The 19,506-nt window shown below is 40.0% G+C and overlaps 1 protein-coding gene across 3 annotated transcripts in view; it reads left to right on the top strand.

Annotated features, from left to right (window-relative positions):
- TBC1D4 (TBC1 domain family member 4) overlaps positions 1-19,506 on the top strand; it is a 205,885-nt gene that overhangs the window by 136,646 nt on the left and 49,733 nt on the right. For all 3 annotated transcript variants that reach the window (XM_024753933.1, XM_024753935.1, XM_024753934.1), the window contains exons 6-10: positions 3,588-3,679; positions 3,962-4,072; positions 9,625-9,744; positions 17,195-17,269; positions 18,592-18,818. In XM_024753933.1, the coding sequence (XP_024609701.1) occupies positions 3,588-3,679; positions 3,962-4,072; positions 9,625-9,744; positions 17,195-17,269; positions 18,592-18,818 (625 nt within the window). The remainder of the gene's footprint in view (positions 1-3,587; positions 3,680-3,961; positions 4,073-9,624; positions 9,745-17,194; positions 17,270-18,591; positions 18,819-19,506) is intronic.

Raw genomic sequence — 19,506 nt, 5'->3', positions numbered from 1 at the left:
GTTAAATGATCAGTAACAAATCAAATGAGGAGAGAGCAGATTGCTGTTCAGAATTTGTAAAGACTGTTATTATCTATAAGAAAAGGATAAAAGCACCAGTAGAAAATTACACAAATCATATTAAAAAACACTCCTCTGAAAAAAAATTTATAGTTTTAGAGACCTTTGTAAAGACAGAGAATACAGGGGCTTCCCTGGTGGCGCAATGCTTAAGAATCTGCCTGCCAGTGCAGGGGACACGGGTTCGAACCCTGTTCCCAGAAGATCCTACATGCCATGGAGCAACTAAGCCCATGCACCACAACTACTGAGCCTGCGCTCTAGAGCCCACGAGCCACAACTGCTGAGCCCACGAGCCACAACTGCTGAGCCCACGTGCCACAACTACTGAAGCCCGCGTGCCTAGAACCCATGCTCCGCAACAAGAGAAGCCACCGCAATGAGAGGCCTGTGCACTGCAACGAAGAGTAGCCCACGCTCTCTACAACTAGAGAAAGCCTGCACGCAGCAACGAAGACCCGATGCAGCCAAAAATAAATAAATGAAATAAGTTAATTGAAAAAAAAAAGAAAGAATACACATTATACATCCAGAAATAGTAGGGTCTCTTCCAAGATCATGAAGGGAGTGAAACTTAAGATTCCCTAGCTTCAAGGTATGCATATATCTGAAGGGAGCAAATGAAGGGTTCATGTGAACTGGAAAAGATTCACACGGGCTTCTTTTCCTAAGGCCTTAGATAACACCTTCTGATATGATTGTTTTACCCTTGCCTTTGCCATCGGGCGAAGAGAGCCGTAAGATAGGGCAGAGTTCTGATAGTAAGAATGAAAGGAATAGCAATAATGCAGATGCTCCCACAAGACTTACTGTGCCTCGGCCCTGTTGTGTTTTCCATATCTTAGCCCACTTAATCTGTACTGAAATCCCACAAGATGGGTAGTGTTTTGAATCCTTATTTTACTGATGAGGAAACAGGCGCGGAGACACATAGTGGGTGATAACGGCCATATCCTTATCGCTTAGGAGGGGCAGAACCAGGATTTGAACTTGTTCCATCTGTTTCCAAAGCAACTTGATGTTCTCTCTGAAAGAATATCAGAAAGCCAGGATTCTCAGGACCAAGCTGTCTTGAAGCCTTGGCATCAGTGTTTCCCGAAGAGTTGTTTTCATCTGGGTAAGATAACAGTGTGAATTCTAAACTTGTGTTAGGCTTAAGTACAAAGTATAAAGCTGGAAAAAGGACCACATTTAGATTCAACACAAATTCATGGGAAGAGAAAGTGAGAAAGATATTTAGAGATATTTAGAAGTATCTAGATATTTGTATTTCATATTGCTTACTCATGTCATTGACTCACCTGTCAGTACCTTTGGCTGCATTAATAAGGAGTTCTTTCTCTACTGAAAAAAAAAGAAAGGGAAAAGATACACATGCTGATATTGAGTCCTAATCATCTATCCTTATGTCAAGGGAGCCTTGTCATTTAGACCAGGAAGAAAAGCACCAGCCATGTTGGGGGACCAAAGTGAATCCAGGAGACAGTGCCTAAGGGGACCATCTCTCAAGGACCAATCCTCAGAATGTGAAACTAAAGTGATGTTGAGCACTGTAGAGGTGGAGCAATTACCCTCTGTCGGGTTTTCCTACAATAACGTGCATGAGGGCTAAATAGTATACTTACCTCTCAGGATCGGTTAATTCACTCACCAGTGACTCTAAACTGGGGAGAAGAAGAAAGGCAAATCAGATGCAAGGCGGAGTAGGGGGCATGCATAATTTGCAAATAAGCTGTTTGCAATTCCTCCCCTGAAATAAAGGACTAAAGAAACTCCCTGGGCCATAGATTTAGTTACCTACTTCAAATAAGGACCCTCGGGTTTCCCTTGTGGCGCAGTGGTTGAGAGTCCGCCTGTCGATGCAGGGGACACGGGTTCGTGCCCCGGTCTGGGAAGATCCCATATGCCGCGGAGCGGCTGGGCCCGTGAGCCATGGCCGTTGAGCCTGCGCGTCCGGAGGCTGTGCTCCGCAACGGGAGAGGCCACAACAGTGAGAGGCCTGCATACCAAGAAAAAAAAAAAAGTGCAAACAAATAAGGACCCTCTTTACTTCTCCTCTTTTTAATCTTTTATCCTCCTACACATGCTAATAACATGCTGGAATATTAAACAACATAAAACAAAACAAAAACAATCGTGTGAATCAGTTTCTTAATATATTGCCTAAGGAACCTATTAAGGAGGCTTTGCCAGCAAATAATAAATTGTGGTAGTGAGTGGCATCACACCGTCAAAATGAATTTTAGTGTTTCTGTACGTGGTCACAGAGATTTTCACCGCATTTTATTGTACATTGCATGAAGAAAGGTAGAGCTGAGAAGTTTTCAGAAGTTTTTCTTCTTTCTGCACAGTGGTTTACAACAGGTCCAGTGGTGGCACTCTACACGTTCTAACCATCGTGAAATGAATTCTAGTTCTTTTAAAACAATGCATATTTTGAGGTGAATCTCTCCTAGGGATTTTAAAGTGCAGTCTACCTATAACAGTCGTTAAATATTATACGTGGCTAGATATCCTCTTTCTAATCAAAGTACGGTAACAATAGTACAAGTGGTCCCTAACTATGTAAAGGAGATCTGTTCCTTAAAAATGGATGGTCTGGTGAATCATTGTAAATATGAGTTACATTTCCCTTTTAAAAAAATTTATAAAAACAGAAATGTTTTCGTGGAAAAAATTTTTGCCCAAGGACTTAATATGAATTATATGCAGAAGTACACTAGATATATAAATAATACGGTATAAAGAGGTAAACAATTTCTTGGGAAAATAGTAACACTAAAAAATGTCACTAAAAACTAATAAGGGCTTCCCTGGTGGCACAGTGTTTGGGAGTCCGCCTGCCGACGCAGGGGACACGGGTTCGTGCCCCGGTCCGGGAGGATCCCGCGTGCCGCGGAGCGGCTGGGCCCGTGAGCCATGGCCGCTGGGCCTGCGTGTCTGGAGCCTGTGCTCCGCAGCGGGAGAGGCCACAGCAGTGAGAGGCCTGTGTACCGCAAGAACAAACAAACAAACAAACAAAAACTAATGATGCCTTGGTTTTATTACCAAGACCTGTATGAGGGGAAGAGCTTCCTGTGTAAGCTGTAGCTCTACTTTTTAATATTAGTAGCTATTCTTTCTTTTTTAAATGTCAAGTTTTAAGCTTAGAGATTTTGGCCAAGGCTAGTATTCACCTATGAGTTTCTAGGGTGGCTAAGTTTGTTAGTATATTCCATGGTATCTGGTTATGCTGTTGATTTGGTATCATGTAGACAGTTTTTGTTAGTAAGTCTGACTTCAAGATTACTGAGGAGGGCCATTGATTTTGGTGAGGAGGTTTTCCATTTTGTTTTAATCATTTTATTGTAGTGTTCCAAGGTCTGTCATAGGCAGGAACACATCTCCTTGAAAAGATTTAACTTCAGAGCCTGCTGGTGAAGGGACAAGCTGCAGTGCAGTTTATATATATACACACACACATACATACACATTTTGATCTCTGTGGCTAGAATCTGTTTAACACCAATCCCCATCATTTCCCTTAGGTCTGTATCCGCCAAGAGCCAAGCTGGTAATACAGAGGCATCTCTCGTCCCTGACAGATAACGAGCAAGCTGACATCTTTGAACGAGTTCAGGTAACATTATTTATAGTCCTCACAAGTAAGGTATAAGGAATGAGAATTGGACCCTGTTTCTGTGAGTTCCTTTCTCCATTTCTCTATCTGACGTTAAACATAGATATACTACTGTACTATTGGATAGTTACTACAATGCCACTGTTACTTTTGTTTCTAAGAGCGGCTAAATGCTTAGCTTTATTTACGTTTGTCTGCCAGACAGATAAAACGAAATGAGGGTAAAGTAAAACAATGAAAGCTGTGTTGCCATAATGTGCTCTCCGTCTGTCTGTTCAACAGAAAATGAAGGCAGTCAATGACCAGGAGGAAAACGAACTTGTGATTTTACATCTGAGGCAGCTGTGCGAAGCCAAGCAGAGGACACACATACATATTGGGGAAGGGCCATCGGTGAGATGTTTTCTAGTTGACCTATTTTTGTTTTTTTCATATATTCAGTCAAAATATCACAGAAGATGTAAAAGGAGTTTCTTTCCTTTGTCTTCTCATCTTTAGGGCTAAGCCCTAATAGTCCTTTTTCGCCCCCAGCATTTTAGAAGTTTTATAGGAAATGGTAGCAAACATTGGCACATTGAGGTAAAATAGTAATGATTTTAAAATGTAAAAAAAATTGTGAGTTTTGGTAGAAAACCAGTAATAATAAATGCTCATGATTTAGAATGAACATACATTTTTAGTAATATTAATCCATTATTTTATTTCAAATTCATATGAACATCTTATTTCATTAAAAACTTACATAGCCTTGAGTGGTAAAGAGCAGACATGCAAAGAAGCAGTAATGTCATGGAAACGGCTACCCTGGCTGCAAACTAAGGGACGATATTTTTGTGCACGTGGTTTAGAATGTGTTCTCAGCTGCATGTAGGTAAAGCAAGACCACTGGCAGCAACATCTAAAGAAATCATGACATATTTACCTCTTGATAACACTAATTCAGGTTATGTCTTAATCTCACTCTATTCAGAACAAACCACATATCGTGTGATAAGTGATTCCTTAATTATTTATTGTACAAGCACTTCTAGAGGACCTTCTATGAATCAAGCTATGTGATAATGGTGACAAAAAAGACACGAATAATGACGTAGCCTACAGAGAAGAGCTCAAATAATCCAAAAGGGAATGCAAACATAAATAGATACATATAATAGAGGCAACAAGATGGCTTTTTAAAATTCCTATTAGTTTTATTTTATTTTATTTTTTTATATCTTTATTGGAGTATAATTGCTTTACAATGTTGTGTTAGTTTCTGCTGTACAACAAAGTGAATCATATATGTATACATATATCCCCATATCCCCTCCCTCTTGAGCCTCCCTCCCACACTCCCCATCCCACCCCTCGAGGTGGTCACAAAGCACTGAGCTGATCTCCCTGTGCTATGCAGCAGCTTCCCATTAGCCATCCTTTGTACATTTGGTAGTGTATATATGTCAGTGCTACTCTCTCACTTCGTCCCAGCTTCCCCTTCCCCGCCACATCCTCAAGTCCATTCTCTACGTCTGCATCTTTATTCCTGCCCTGCCACTAGGTTCATCAGTACTGTTTTTTTAGATTCCATATATGTGCATTAGCTTACTATTTGTTTTTCTCTTTCTGACCTACTTCACTCTGTATGACAGACTCTAGGTCCATCCACCTCATTACAAATAACTCAATTTCATTCATTTTTGTGGCTGAGTAATATTCCACTGTTTATATGTGCCACATCTTCTTTATCCATTCATCTGTCGATGGACACTTAGGTTGCTTCCATGTCCTGGCTATTGTAAATAGTGTGGCAATGAACATTGTAGTACATGTATAACAATATGGCTTTTTAAAAGAATGTTCAGTGAACACAGAAGTAGCTACATGTTTGCTTTGGAGCTGGAATGAAGAGTAAGGATAGAGGAAAGAATGAAAGAATTCAAGAGGAAGAGATTTTTGTGGGGGGTGGAGCTGGAGTTTTAGGGGAGATAAAGCTTTCTAATCAGAACAGTTGAAGAATTGTGTGGGGTTTTTTTTTTAACATCTTTATTGGAGTAAAATTGCTTTACAATGGTCTGTTAGTTTCTGCTTTATAACAAAGTAAATCAGCTATACGTATACATATACACATATCCCCATATCTCTTCCCTCTTGGGTCTCCCTTCCACCCTCCCTATCCCACCCCTTTAGGTGGTCACAAAGCACCAAGCTGACCTCCCTGTGCTATGCGGCTGCTTCCCACTAGCTATCGATTTTACATTTGGTAGTGTATATATGTCCATGCCACTCTCTCCCTTCGCCCCAGCTTACCCTTCCCACTCCCCATGTCCTCAAGTCCATTCTCTACATCTGCATCTTTATTCCTGTCCTGTCCCAGGCTCTTCAGAACCACTTTTTTTTAGAGTCCATATATATGTGTTAGCATATGGTATTTGTTTTTCTCTTTCTGACTTACTTCACTCCGTATGACAGACTCTGGGTCCATCCACCTTGCTACAAATAACTCAATTTCATTTCTTTTTATGGCTAATATTCCATTGTATATGTGTGCCACATCTTCTTTATCCATTCATCTGTCGATGGACACTTAGGTTGCTTCCATGTCCTGGCTATTGTAAATAGAGCTGCAATGAACATTGTGGTACATGACTCTTTTTGAATTATGGTTTTCTCCAGGTATATGCCCAGTAGTGGGACTGCTAGGTCGTATGGTAGTTCTATTTTTAGTTTTTTAAGAAAGCTCCATACTGTTCTCCATAGTGGATGTATCAATTTACATTCCCAAGGAATTGTGTTTTAAGAAAGGAACATTAAGTGCAAAGTTAAGTGGTAACTTTGTAACCATGAGTGGACATACTGCTTGGAGGCCCTTCAAGGACATACTGTTTTTTTTAGGGTTTGCATGGGAATTATGGGGAAATAAGGCTGGAAGGCTAGGCAGCAGTGGGATGATGAATAGCCTTAAGAGCTAGATGAGACTTTGTCACTAAAGGACTTCAGGTAAGAGCGTGAGAGGATCAGATGTGTGGCTGGTTGGGTAAGGGGGTTGACAGTGTTAGGACTGATGTCACATTCTCCAATTAGGAGACCTTGGTAATAGAATACGTGAGAAGTGATTCATTTATCAAGTGCATCCTATGTACTAGGCAACAGAGATGAATAATGACAGCTCTAACTGTAAGAAGAAACCAACATGCAATCAAATGAATTAAAATATGGAATATGGTGTGATTGGCACAGAGATATAAGTATGTACCAGACAAGAGATAACACTGGGACACAAATAGATTGAATGATTCCGTCTTGAAAAATGTATTTTGTCTCGGAGAGAGGGTAAACTGGAGCCCTGGAGATGTGAGGGAGGGACTGAGTCAAGAGCAATTTGGGAGGCATGATCCTTAGGACTTAGTGACTGATTGGATAGATATGTTTAGGAAGAGAGAGGGGCTTGCTGGGAGACACTTCAAGGTTTCAGATTTGGAGGAATTAGATGTAATAGCTAGGAAATACAGAAAGAAGGCAAGAGCGGGCCGAAAGATGGAAATAAGAAATAAGAATTCAATTTTGGAAGTGTGAGATTTAATTAGAATAATGGATTTGGTGCTCATAGAATTTGAGCTGACATTATAAATGTGGAAGACTATGAACTTTGTCACAGATTTGAAGTCAAAGGAGGGTGTTCTGAGGAGCACCCACATTTCAGGCAATGAGTGAATTAAAATGGAGCCAGTGATAAAGACTGAAAGGGAATAATGAGGTAGAAAGATTTATTATGGTGAATGACCAAGGTAGGAGAAGAGTTCAAGCAAGAAGATCAACAATGTCCAATGACATAGGAAGGTCAAGAAACATAAGGAGTCTGTCATACAGAGTGAAGTAAGTCAGAAAGAGAAAGACAAATACCGTACGCTAACACATATATATGGAATTTAAGAAAAAAAAATGTCATGAAGAACCTAGGGGTAAGACAGGAATAAAGACACAGACCTACTAGAGAATGGACTTGAGGATACGGGGAACGGGAAGGGTAAGCTGTGACAAAGTGAGAGAGAGGCATGGACATATATACACTACTAAACGTAAGCTAGATAGCTAGTGGGAAGCAGCCGCATAGCAGAGGGAGATCAGCTCGGTGCTTTGTGACTGCCTGGAGTGGTGGGATAGGGAGGGTGGGAGGGAGGGAGATGCAAGAGGGAAGAGATAAGGGAACATATGTATATGTATAACTGATTCACTTTGTTATAAAGCAGAAACTAACACACCATTGTAAAGCAATTATAATCCAATAAAGATGTAAAAAAAAAATAAAGTAGATCTTGTTAAAAGAAAAAAAGAAACATAAAGACTAAAATCTGTTCATGGCTTTGATTAAATCAGTCGTTGGTGGTGATAGTCATGTTGACCAGAAGGCCGAAGGCAGTATGTGAGGAGTGATATATGCATTTTCTATATGACGGAGGGCGGTCAAGATCACAGAGGAGATTTTAACAAATTGTGTATGTTTTCCTGTCAGTATACTTAAGTTCCTCCCTGCCTCTCTCTCTTTCCCTCCCTTGCTCCCTCTTTTCCTTTCTTCCTTCCATTTATTCACCTGGTATTCACTGAGTAGCTGCTATGTCAGGCATTGTGCTAAGTGCCAATACGATTTCCCTATTTTCGTTGTGTCATTCATCTCAAAGCCTTAGAATGATGAGTCAACCCAGTCCTTATACACAGCCCGAGCCCAGTCCAGCTCACATCTCTATCTATTGTTTTCTTTCCTTTTTGATTGTGATCATGTTTCTTTTAGCAGTAACTCCTTAGATGACCACATGGAGCCAGCTCCAGTATGGCTCCATGCTGGACCTCTATTGCCTTCTGCGTAGACTGTCCTGAAGCCTTCAATCTGATCTTCCAGTCTCTGATTTCCCAGTCCTTTAGGTGATTTTTGAACAGTCCTTTCACATAAATCTTCCCAAAACATTAGTTTCACAGTGATGCCCCTCTGCTTGTAAATTGTGATCAGTGATTCTTCCTAATTATCCAGCACTTAAGACCATTCAAGGTTTTATCTCCAGCTTCACTTTCCCACTTTCCACTACTTCCCTCTGTTTTAGTGAAACACCTGTACTGACACCCTGTCCCGTGAGCATCCCAGCCTTTATGATTTTGCCAGCACCATCCCCAGTGTTGGGAAAGTCTTCACCTCCTTTTTTCTGCCTGTCTGAATCCCATGTATCCTTTTCTTCCTGACCATTGAGACCCATAACCCATGGTTCCATATTTGATTCTTATGCGTTGCTTTGTGTCACTGCTACAAGTGAACGTATTTCCTCCCCAAGCAAAGGATGAGTTTTCTCTCTTGGAAGCTTCCTGGCACTAAGAACCATGTAATATACATAGTAGCTATTTACCTCTATATAAGATAAAATATTTAGAGAACCTCATATGGTGGACACATTGTAGATTCTCATACAGTTCAGTACCATCAGTCAATACTTGTCGATTGAAAAGATAAATGACTCACTCACAAATGAAAATGGAATTATAACAAAGGCATTAGCAGAATCCAGCTTTACTAGAAGATGCTTTGTTCTTTGAAACCAATTTTTTGTGTTTTCCTTGGTAATCTGGATATAAAGTATGTAACTTGGAAAGGGATGGTTATAGTTGTTAATCAAAATAACAGCAGTAAAAATGGACATCTCAAGTTTAGTTTTTGTTAAATGCAGCAGGAATATATTAGCAGAAAGGAAAGACATAAAGGAAAGATCTTATTTCTGTCTTTTTTATTGCTTACAATATTAAAAATTAATCTCTTTTGCTTACAATCTGTGTGTTCACGATGTGGAACCTAAATTGTTACTTCTTGATAGAGCTACAGAAGAATTCTCCTGCTTTTTAGTGGCTTATCCATAAGCCTGTCTTTAAAGCTTCATTTAACCTTGAGTATTTCCAACCTAAAATGTATGTTTTTCTTTCCATAGACTATTTCAAATAGTACAATCCCAGAAAATGCGACAAGCAGTGGAAGGTTCACACTTGACATTCTGAAAAATAAAGCTAAGAGATCCTTAACTAGCTCCCTGGAAAATATCTTCTCAAGGGTAAGATTAAACTGAGGCTCTTTAAGGTATTAATTATGTCTGTGTTTTCTAACTGCTTCATTCTCAACTGGCTCACCGAACATTTCCTCTAAAAAAATTTTAAGATAACTTTAAGTTAGTTAACACTTATTTAAAATAATCTCTCAACAAAAGTCTCATTTTCAGGTCTAGATTTATTCTGGTGCCTCTGATATCTGAATTTGAGCAGTTGAGATATATGTGTAGGAGAGGGGAAATAATAGAATATTGATGGCCAATCCTTTAAGAACGTTTTATCATTTGCCACATAAAGTTATAAAGAAGCCCTTCTTTCACTTATTCCTAGGAGCTGATAGGGAATGCTGAAAATAGTGAGTATAAGTTAACAGACATGCGTATATTCCATTCAGTGAATTTATATATTCTGTTTAAAAATAAGCAAAATTATTTCTCTTCCTCTTCATTTTCCCCTTCCTGAACAATTCACTCCTAACGCTGTTAGACGAGACACAGCAATGTAGATGTCTCGGGTCTGTAAGGCAGGGAAGCCACAGTGGCTCAGCACAGGGGGACAGAGCCTGTATGGATTGCTCTGTATAGGGGTGACCCAGTGCAGCATGTGGACACCAGAGTGCGGTGAGGAGGGTGTCAGCCTACGGGGGCAACCTGGTTTCTGGAAGTGGAGTGAGAGCCGGTGAAGAGGACATCCTGCAGAGGGATGGCTCAGAGCCAGAGTGGAGGGGAGAAAGCATTCAAGGCGCCCAATACAAGGATGGTGCCCATGGGTGGGGAGGCTGGAGCCTGAGTGGCGTGAGGAGAGTGTGAGGTGTCAATTGTGGAGGTGGGTTACACACAGGGAACTGATCAAATATGTAAATGTTTAAGGATAGTGGGATTCTGGGAGAAGGGAATTACAAATATGAAAGGGGAGGAAATTAGAATGAGTTCTGTGTTGTTGGATTCAACTCAGAGGTAGCAGTATGGAATCTTGGTTTTCTATTTTGAGCAATAGAATTACATATATTATGTTCTATGTAATGTATATGTGTTAATATATGCGTGTGTCAGTAAATGTGTACCTACGGTTCCTGACTTTGTCCACTGATAGGAGCTGAGAACCGTTTTCCTATACGTGCCAGAAAATAAATTAAGCCTGGTTGGATGACCCAGATTTTAGGTCTGGCACTCAGATTTTTTTCTTATTTTTTATTTTTTTGTGGTACGCGGGCCTCTCACTGTTGCGGCCTCTCCCATTGCGGAGCACAGGCTCCGGACGCGCAGGCTCAGCGGCCATGGCTCACGGGCCCAGCCGCTCCGCGGCATGTGGGATCTTCCCGGACCGGGGCACAAACCCGTGTCCCCTGCATCGGCAGGCGGACTCTCAACCACTGCGCCACCAGGGAAGCCCTGGCACTCCTATTTTGGTTTCTATATATCATTCTTTAAGAAGGAACCATGATCCTGGGAGAAATGGCTAGCTCCAGAACTATAGGGAATGTAGAAGGTAAGTCCAGAGCATCGTGGTGTTCTAGATAGTAAGGAAATACTCAAAGAAAGGTAACAGGATGTCACAAAGACATAAAAACCTTGAAGGGCTTCCACTGGTGACATCTGAGGCAATGAGTATCAAAATAAATGATAGCAACAGATAGTGACTTGTTGTATAAGATAGGAAACTAGAAGTCTATTCTGATAGGAAAAATAAATTAGTACATTGGAAATTTGATCATGATCAGGATGTTTACTGGGTAGAATTAATACCTGTTAATTACAAAGGGGAAAATAGTAACTTTACAATGGAAAAAGCTGGCAGGCACCACCTTAATCAAATGATCAAATTGAACATCTTCAGCAATGGGACAAATTGAAATCCTGTGCCACTGATACAAAGAACACAGTGGCACTTCTGTGCTATTCCTGCCAAAGGGGCAGTACCTGGATCTAATCTTGAGGAAACATCAACAAACCCACGTTGAGATACAGTCTACAAAATAACTACCTGTTATCTTCAAAAGTGTTAAAAGCAAGAAAGTCAAGTGCAGTAGTGCATTGGGACACAGTGACTTGTGATGTCTGGTGTTCTTATTTTTATTTCTTTGCTAGAACTCAAAATACTTTTATGGGTAATTTCTGTTGATGATTGAGATTCTTGTTAATTCTAACAAAAGCCTTGCAGCGAGCATGGTCATTTGACAATGCTATTATTTTATTAGCAGAAAACAATTTAGGAAAAGAGCCTCTAGAAGATTTGTCGGAAGTGTGTTAATGCAGCTTTTCATAAACTTCTCCTACCTCCTCATCTTCAACATTTATAAATCAGTTATGTTCTTTCTTTCTCGCTCATTCCTTCCCTCCCTCCTTTTTTCCCTCTCTCCTGTGGTTTTCAGTGAGCATTTAGTAGAAAGATCGTTTACGTAGGTGGTCAGAGGATCCGATTTCCAGATCTGACCCTAGCAGGTTTTATATTTATTTACCTTTATTTACAAATTGTTTACCTTTTCTAAGCCATTGTTTCCCCACTTGTGAAACGGGCATACTCATACCTGCTTAGGTCATATTACCGTGAGGGTGTAATGTCAGTATATCAGGAAAATATCACACTGTAGGTATGAGCTGGTACATACAGCAGTGGTAAGCTCTGAAACCTCTGTCATTTATAAAAGGACACAAGGGTATTTAGAGTGTGACGCTCTTTATCCCACTGAGTACCTTGGCATTCTGCACAGTACGTGCACGGCTGACTTTGAAGTACTGCTTACATAGCTTTGTACGGCTGTAATGACTTTTCAGCAAGGGCACTGTCAACCTGTTTTGGTCAAGGTGGATACTGTAGCTTTTGTGTCCCAAAGTGCTGGTAAGTACCACAAATTATGTGACCTAACAAGGTCTTAGACCTAACAAGGTCTTACTTGTACCATATGCAGCAGAATGGACTTCTTGAGAAGGTTGGCAGCTACCCATGTTGTATCAAAGGTTACACAGTAAAGGGTTTTTGTGTACTTCTGAAACTTGTCAGTTTATTTTTTTCTCTCTGAGTGACACAGGAGAAAATTGACACTCCAGTCATAGTTTGGCTCATAACTGCTGCTATTTTTAAAAGTCAGAATATTTTATTTAACTAACTATAGTTGTTTATGAAATAGGATACATTTTTAAAATGCTTTAATGCTTAGCTCATTAGCAATTAAAAAGTGGGTCCAAGGCAAAAAGGCTTGACACATGCATTACCAAATCATAATATAGTTAAACTGCAAAAGCTATCTGCGCAAAGGTGAAAAGACAGAGTCTTGTATTCTGGTTGTTTGTTGCTTTTTCTTTTTTTTTAATTAATTAATTAATTTGTTTTGGCTGCGTTGGGTCTTCGTTGCTGTGCGCAGGCTTTCTCCAGTTGCGGTGAGCGGGGGCTACTCTTTGTTACTGTGTGCAGGCTTCTCATTGTGGAGCATGGGCTCTAGGCATGCGGGCTTCAGTAGACATGGCTCGTAGGCTCAGTAGTTGTGGCGCATGGGCTTAGTTGCTCTACAGCATGTGGGATCTTCCCAGACCAGGGCTCGAACCCGTGTCGCCTGCATTTGCAGGTGGATTCTTAACCACTGCACCACCAGGGAAGTCCCTGTTGCTTTTTCTTAAATTGAAGCTTTCCAAAAGAGGAACATTTCCTAATATATTTATTAATATATGTTTATAGTTCTAAAAGAGAAATATTCACTAATATAAAGTGTAAGTCATTAGAAAACGGTCATCAAGGGACTTCCCTTGTGGTGCAGTGATCAAGAATCTGCCTGCCAATGCAGGAGACACGGGTTCGAGCCCTGATTCTGGAAGATGCCACATGCTGTGGAGCAACTAATCCTGTGCGCCACAACTACTGAGCCTGCGCTGTAGAGCCCTCGAGCCACAACTACTGAAGCCCGTGCGCCTAGAGCCCATGCTCCGCAGCAAGAGAAGCCACCGTAGTGAGAAACCCGTGCACCCCAATGAAGAGTAGCCCCCGCTCACCATAGCTAGAGAAAGCCCGCGCACAGCCGCGAAGACCCAACAGAGCCAAAAATAAATAAATTTATAAAAAAAAGAAGAGTAAGTCCTCATTTCACTTTTTCTTCCGAGTAATAGCCATTGTCCTCACTTGTTGAAGTGTGTGAATTAATGATTTTGGTAGAGTATAATTTTAAAGTAGGTTTAGTTTTCTTTGTGTGTACGAAAAACTCATGGATAAAACATTCCTATGAGTAATATGTATCATTTAAGTGTTTTTCTAATGATGGAAGTTGTTTGATATCCATCTGACTGCTTTCTCTATTGTGACCAAATAACCTGTTTGAGATAACCAGGCAGGTTGGCAGGTAAGTAGCAGCTAAAAAATAGCAGAAAGCAACATGGCCCATTTTTCTTTTCCACACACACGAACCCAATAATTTATCAGCTAAATGTATGGTTTATTGCTGGAAGTATGTCAGGTTATAGTATAGAACTGAAGAACTGAAAGAGCCTTCATCAAGTTCTGGGACATTTGCAAAATAACCCTTAACCAATGTAGGTTAATTGGTTTTATTTGTAATTCTACTTTTCACAAAGCTCTATCTTCAGGAGGTACTATTGAGTGAGAGCTCAAGAACCTCACTTTAAAGTTGTACTCCCTGAATTCAAATTGCTGCTCTGTCCTTTAACTGTGTAAACATTGGCAACCTAATCTGTAAGAACTTCAGTCTCCTTATCTGTAAAGTTGAGCCAAAAAACTATGCCTACTTCATTAGAATTATTGTGGGGATGAAGGGGGCAATGCATGGTAAAATGTTTAACATAGTACATGGCACGTGGTAAGCATTCAGTAGTATAGATGCAGCTGTTTGTTTTATGATTGATATAGTTGTTATTTAGGGAGCCACCGGAAATAGAAAACTATAATTGATATACATAGATAAGAATAAATATTGCTTCTGTGAAACAAGGTAGGATACCATAAATATAAAGAGTCCATGGAGAACAGGAAAGAACTCTTACAACTTTCTGACTGTGGACATAAAAAGAAAAATTCAGTAGAAGGCTAGGAAACTAGTGTTGAAAAAAAACTTCCGGAAAGTAAAGCAAAATGACAAAGAAATAGAAAATAAGAGAACGAGGTTAAAAGTTTTCTGGAGATCCAAAAGCCAAATGGTAGGCATTCCAGAAAGAAAATGCATGCAGAAATTTTCAAAGAAATCATTTAAAAGTTTTCTTAGAGCTGATGGACATGTTTCAAAATGTAATGGGCTCTGAAGATGCACAATAGAAAGACTGACTTAGATTCTGTTCCAGAGAAATAGCAGGGCACACATACAGCTCAGGAATCACAATGACATTCGACTTCTGTACCGAAAGACAGTTGAGCAATGTTTACATATTCTGAAGGCACGTTTCCAGGCAGAATTGTATATTCAGCCTAACTATTAATAAAATATAAGCATAGAACAAAGACACTTACAGACATGTAAATGAAAAAATAATTTACTTCCCAGTCTCCTGTTCTCAGAAAGCACCTGGAGTATATGTCCCACCAAAATGACGAAGTAAACTAAAAAAGAGGAAGACATGGGCTCAAGGAAGCAGAAATTCCAACATAGAATAGCATCAAAGGATATTTCTAGGTTGATGGTGAAGGATAATACTGGAAACATCTATTCAGCAAACCTAAATTGCTACCAGTCCAGACTGGGGCAGGAAGACAGAGATCTCCAAAATGGGTAGCTCAAAGAAAAAAATATGCAATTAATAGATTATGTAATGTTTGACCATATTGAGATTTATTGGTAATAGATTAATGATAAATAAATTAGTAGTAATAAACTGGTGATTACTGAGGTCGTTGTTAACTCCATGAAGAACAAATTGTACAAGATGTGAGTTGTATTAGTAGTAAAATATGTAGCTCAGGTGCAAACAGTATTTACAAGGTCGTAAAAATCTAAGCACAAAATATTGGTTTAACCGATGCGTGGTATAACTCTACTGAGAGAAGAGGGGAAGAGAGAAGTGTGTATGGGGATGGGTAATGAAGTAAGAATCCTAAAGTCTCATCTTCCAGAGTAGGAAGTCAATGGATAGTGCCTAAAATGGAAAGATTAAGGAAAAGGAATGTAAGCTGAATAACAGAAGCATTGATATAAGTAATTTCAAGTGTTTGCTTTTGGGGAATGGGATTCAGCATGTGAAGGAGGGGGCTGGTGATTGCCACTTAACATCATAAGTTTGGTAGCACAGTTTGACTTTTGAAACTTTGTGTAGGTATCACTTTGATTAAAAATTAAAATGAGGGCTTCCCTGGTGGCACAGTGGTTGAGGGTCCGCCTGCCGATGGGGGGGGCGCGGGTTCGTGGCCCGGTCCGGGAGGATCCCACGTGCCGTGGAGCGGCTGGACCCGTGGGCCATGGCCGCTGAGCCTGTGCGTCCGGAGCCTGTGCTCCGCGACGGGAGAGGCCACAGCAGTGAGAGGCCTGCGTACCGCAAAAAAAAAAAAAAAAAAATTAAAATGAAAAAAAAAAAAAAAAAAATTAAAATGAAACTTAACCCCCCCCCAATTAAACCCAAGAAACGTTTGGAGACACACTTTAAAATTGTAAAGTGCTATAAAAATATTGTGCGTTTTTTCATTGTGGAGAGTCACTGTCACACTGACTTGATGTATTTCTAGTTATTCTTTTTAGAACTTTCCCATGTGTTTTAGAGTTATATAGAACATCTTGGTCTGTATTTTGTCTCTTAAGACCTTCTATGTGATGTGGTTCCTATCCAGCCTTTCCATCGTCTTTCCTTCAATACTTGACTTCAGTTTCTCCCTACATGAAGTATAGAGAGAAATAGATGAGATGATCCCTTTGGTTCTTTACTTAGATCGTCACCAAAGAATTGTGAGAAAAGAAAATTGAGAACCGATTCACGAATATTGAAGCAAACTTTTATCTAGTCTTCTAGAGAGACTTTATTGAAGTAGTTTTGCATTATGGAATAATGAATGAAGCTAAATCCATACATTTTAGGATGCAGTTTTCTTTTTTAAACCTGTGTTTATTATAATCCTATAATGTAAATTATGATCTAGGTTGTAGGGAGGTTGTATGTATTAAACCATTTTCTTTTATAACTGTTGTGGTTTTTTGTGCTGTACTTTCCACATGGGTGTTTATCTGTATGTGACACCAAGTTCATGGGACTCTCACTGATGTTATGGGTGAATAATGTTTGACTTTGTAACCAAAGTCACTTCAGTAAGCTTGGCCTGAATATCTGGTTATCTAATGGATGATTTAGAAGTAATGGAAGTAGATTGCAGACAGTTCTCTTTGCCATGCTGGAATGGCTGTTAATACTGCCAGCAAATTTGAGTGAACCCCAAAAGGATCAATGTAGTGCTAACATGAAGAGGCAACTGCCTTTTATAGTTTTCAAGTAAAAATTCAAACCCTATGAACGATTGAATTTTATTCTCTTCACTCAGGGAGCGAACAGAATGAGAGGTCGGCTTGGAAGTGTGGACAGCTTTGAACGATCCAACAGTGTTGCTTCAGAGAAGGTATCTAAGCAGAGCTTCCTTTTTGCCTACTATTGCAACTTGGTAAAAACCAACACTAATATGATGATATGCGTGCTTAGTTATTTTGTTATGAGCTCTTTATGACTTCTAAAAAGTAACTATTTGAGCCTTTATTATTTTAAAGAAGATTCTGGCTCTTAGCATGTTGCCCTTTATTCAACTGAGGATTTCTCTTGCTGGGACAGAACACATCCCTTGCTGTCTGACTCTGCTCTGTCAGGCTTTTTACTGTTTGGAGATAGTATACTTTGGGGGACAATATTTGAGCAACTGTTGATCCAAGGCCATAGAAAAAGGAGCCGTATGATTATTGCACTTATACAGTGATCTTTTGATCTTTTGTTCTCTCCTCTTATTACTTCCCCCTCCCCCATATTTAACGCTTTTAACTGCAACATTAGGCTCTTCTTTATCTCATAGACAATTCTCAGTAGGTTTGGTTTCCTGTTTCCTGTAACATGTAACCTGAGGCGAATGCAACCTATTTTTTTAATGGAAAAATATTAAAATATGTTCACTAAACTTTGTGTTGGTAGAATTGAGGACTTAGTCCAGTTATGAGTCGATTAGCCCTAACCAAAGTTTATCAAGCTAAACATTTCAACAGTGGAGCCTGTTCTGGAAAGTATAAACAGCATACTTGCCTAAATTGAAAGATTTATGATGTCTACCCATGCAATATGAGAGGCATTCTGGCATAGCTCACTTTTCATTCATTTCCTGTTTTTCATGTCTTTTAAAAATTTTTTTACCTCAGGGAACACGTAGTTAGATAGAAGCATCCATGGTGAGGGAAGATACTTAACAGGCTTTATTTTATTTTCCTGAAATCTTTGCCATGAGACTTGGACACTTAAGCGTTGTGATATTGTTTTGACAGTACAGGAAACATGCAACCGATATGTCACGGAAATCAGTAGATACGTAAATACAGACTCCACCCTCTTTCGGTCAGGATCTCTTTTCATCTTTCTGGCAACAGTGAGAACAGTACAGTAGCTGTAGAGCATTTTACCACAAAGGGTTAGGGCAAAGAATACCTCCTCTTATCATCCCTTTCACTTTCTGGCCTACCTTTACGGATGCTGTCTTACAGCTGCTTATCAGAAGAAATGGGTGGTGGCGATAGTGATCAGCCTTCAGCATGGATTGAGTAAAAAAAACAAAAAACAAAAAAAACCTACAACAGTTTGTCATGACTCAGGAGGAAGAAGAGGCACCCTGTCACGGTTGAGCTCTGCTTCTGAGCAGGTCTGCCATGATCGGTGTAGGAAAGAAAGGCCTGACTTCTTGCGTTTCAGGACTGCTCCCCAGGAGACTCCCCGCCAGGGACCCCACCAGCTTCCCCACTGTCCTCAGCTTGGCAGACGTTCCCTGAAGAGGATTCCGACTCCCCGCAGTTTCGGAGACGGGCCCACACGTTCAGCCACCCACCTTCCAGCACGAAGAGAAAGCTGAATTTACAGGATGGGAAGGCTCACGGGCTTCGCTCCCCTCTTCTGAGGCATAGCTCCAGCGAACACTGCAGGTGAGTCCAAACCTCCCTCCAGAAGCTGGAACAAAATTCTCCTGTCACTCTCTTCTGACCACGGTGGAGTCAAGAGTTATTGTGACTTCATGCTGTAGCCAACATTTAGTTTTCAGAAAAATAAATGGAATTATAAAAACCTTCGTTACTAAGGGAAACAGGCAAGCTTTAAGGCACCCGGAAAGAGAAGAGTTAAAGCATTTTGGATGGAAATATATATTTTTTTTCCCCCAGAAAAATGGAGAAAACAAGATATCAGGCAGTTGTTTTGTCTGGAAAACCTCTGACAACGCATGTTCCTCAGTGTCTCTTTGACGATGGCTTTCATGAAACAGTCAGCAAATTTGCAAATAACATAGCAGAACTTCCTGTAAGCACAGGGGTTAAAAAAATCACCTACGTTACTTTTATACATGAGATAAAAATTGGCTGTGTTTTATTTCATAATAAATTAAAGCCAAATGTGAAAATTGTTAAAAATTTTATCTAGAATAAAATGATGTTTACAAAGAAGAATACATATACCATAATTGACAGGAGGTATCCATTAGAAACTATCTTGCATGGTATTTAAAAAATATTTAACGAAATCATTTGGCATTTGGTAAGAGATGATAAAGGAGGTGAATTTGGAATTGTAGAATGATTATACTTCTTACCGTGTAGTACAAATCAGAATTTATATCCT

This window comes from Neophocaena asiaeorientalis, unplaced genomic scaffold, assembly GCF_003031525.2.
Source record: "Neophocaena asiaeorientalis asiaeorientalis breed wild unplaced genomic scaffold, Neophocaena_asiaeorientalis_V1.1 scaffold212, whole genome shotgun sequence".
NCBI lineage: Eukaryota > Metazoa > Chordata > Mammalia > Artiodactyla > Phocoenidae > Neophocaena > Neophocaena asiaeorientalis.
This window is presented reverse-complemented; position numbering and strand designations above follow the sequence as displayed.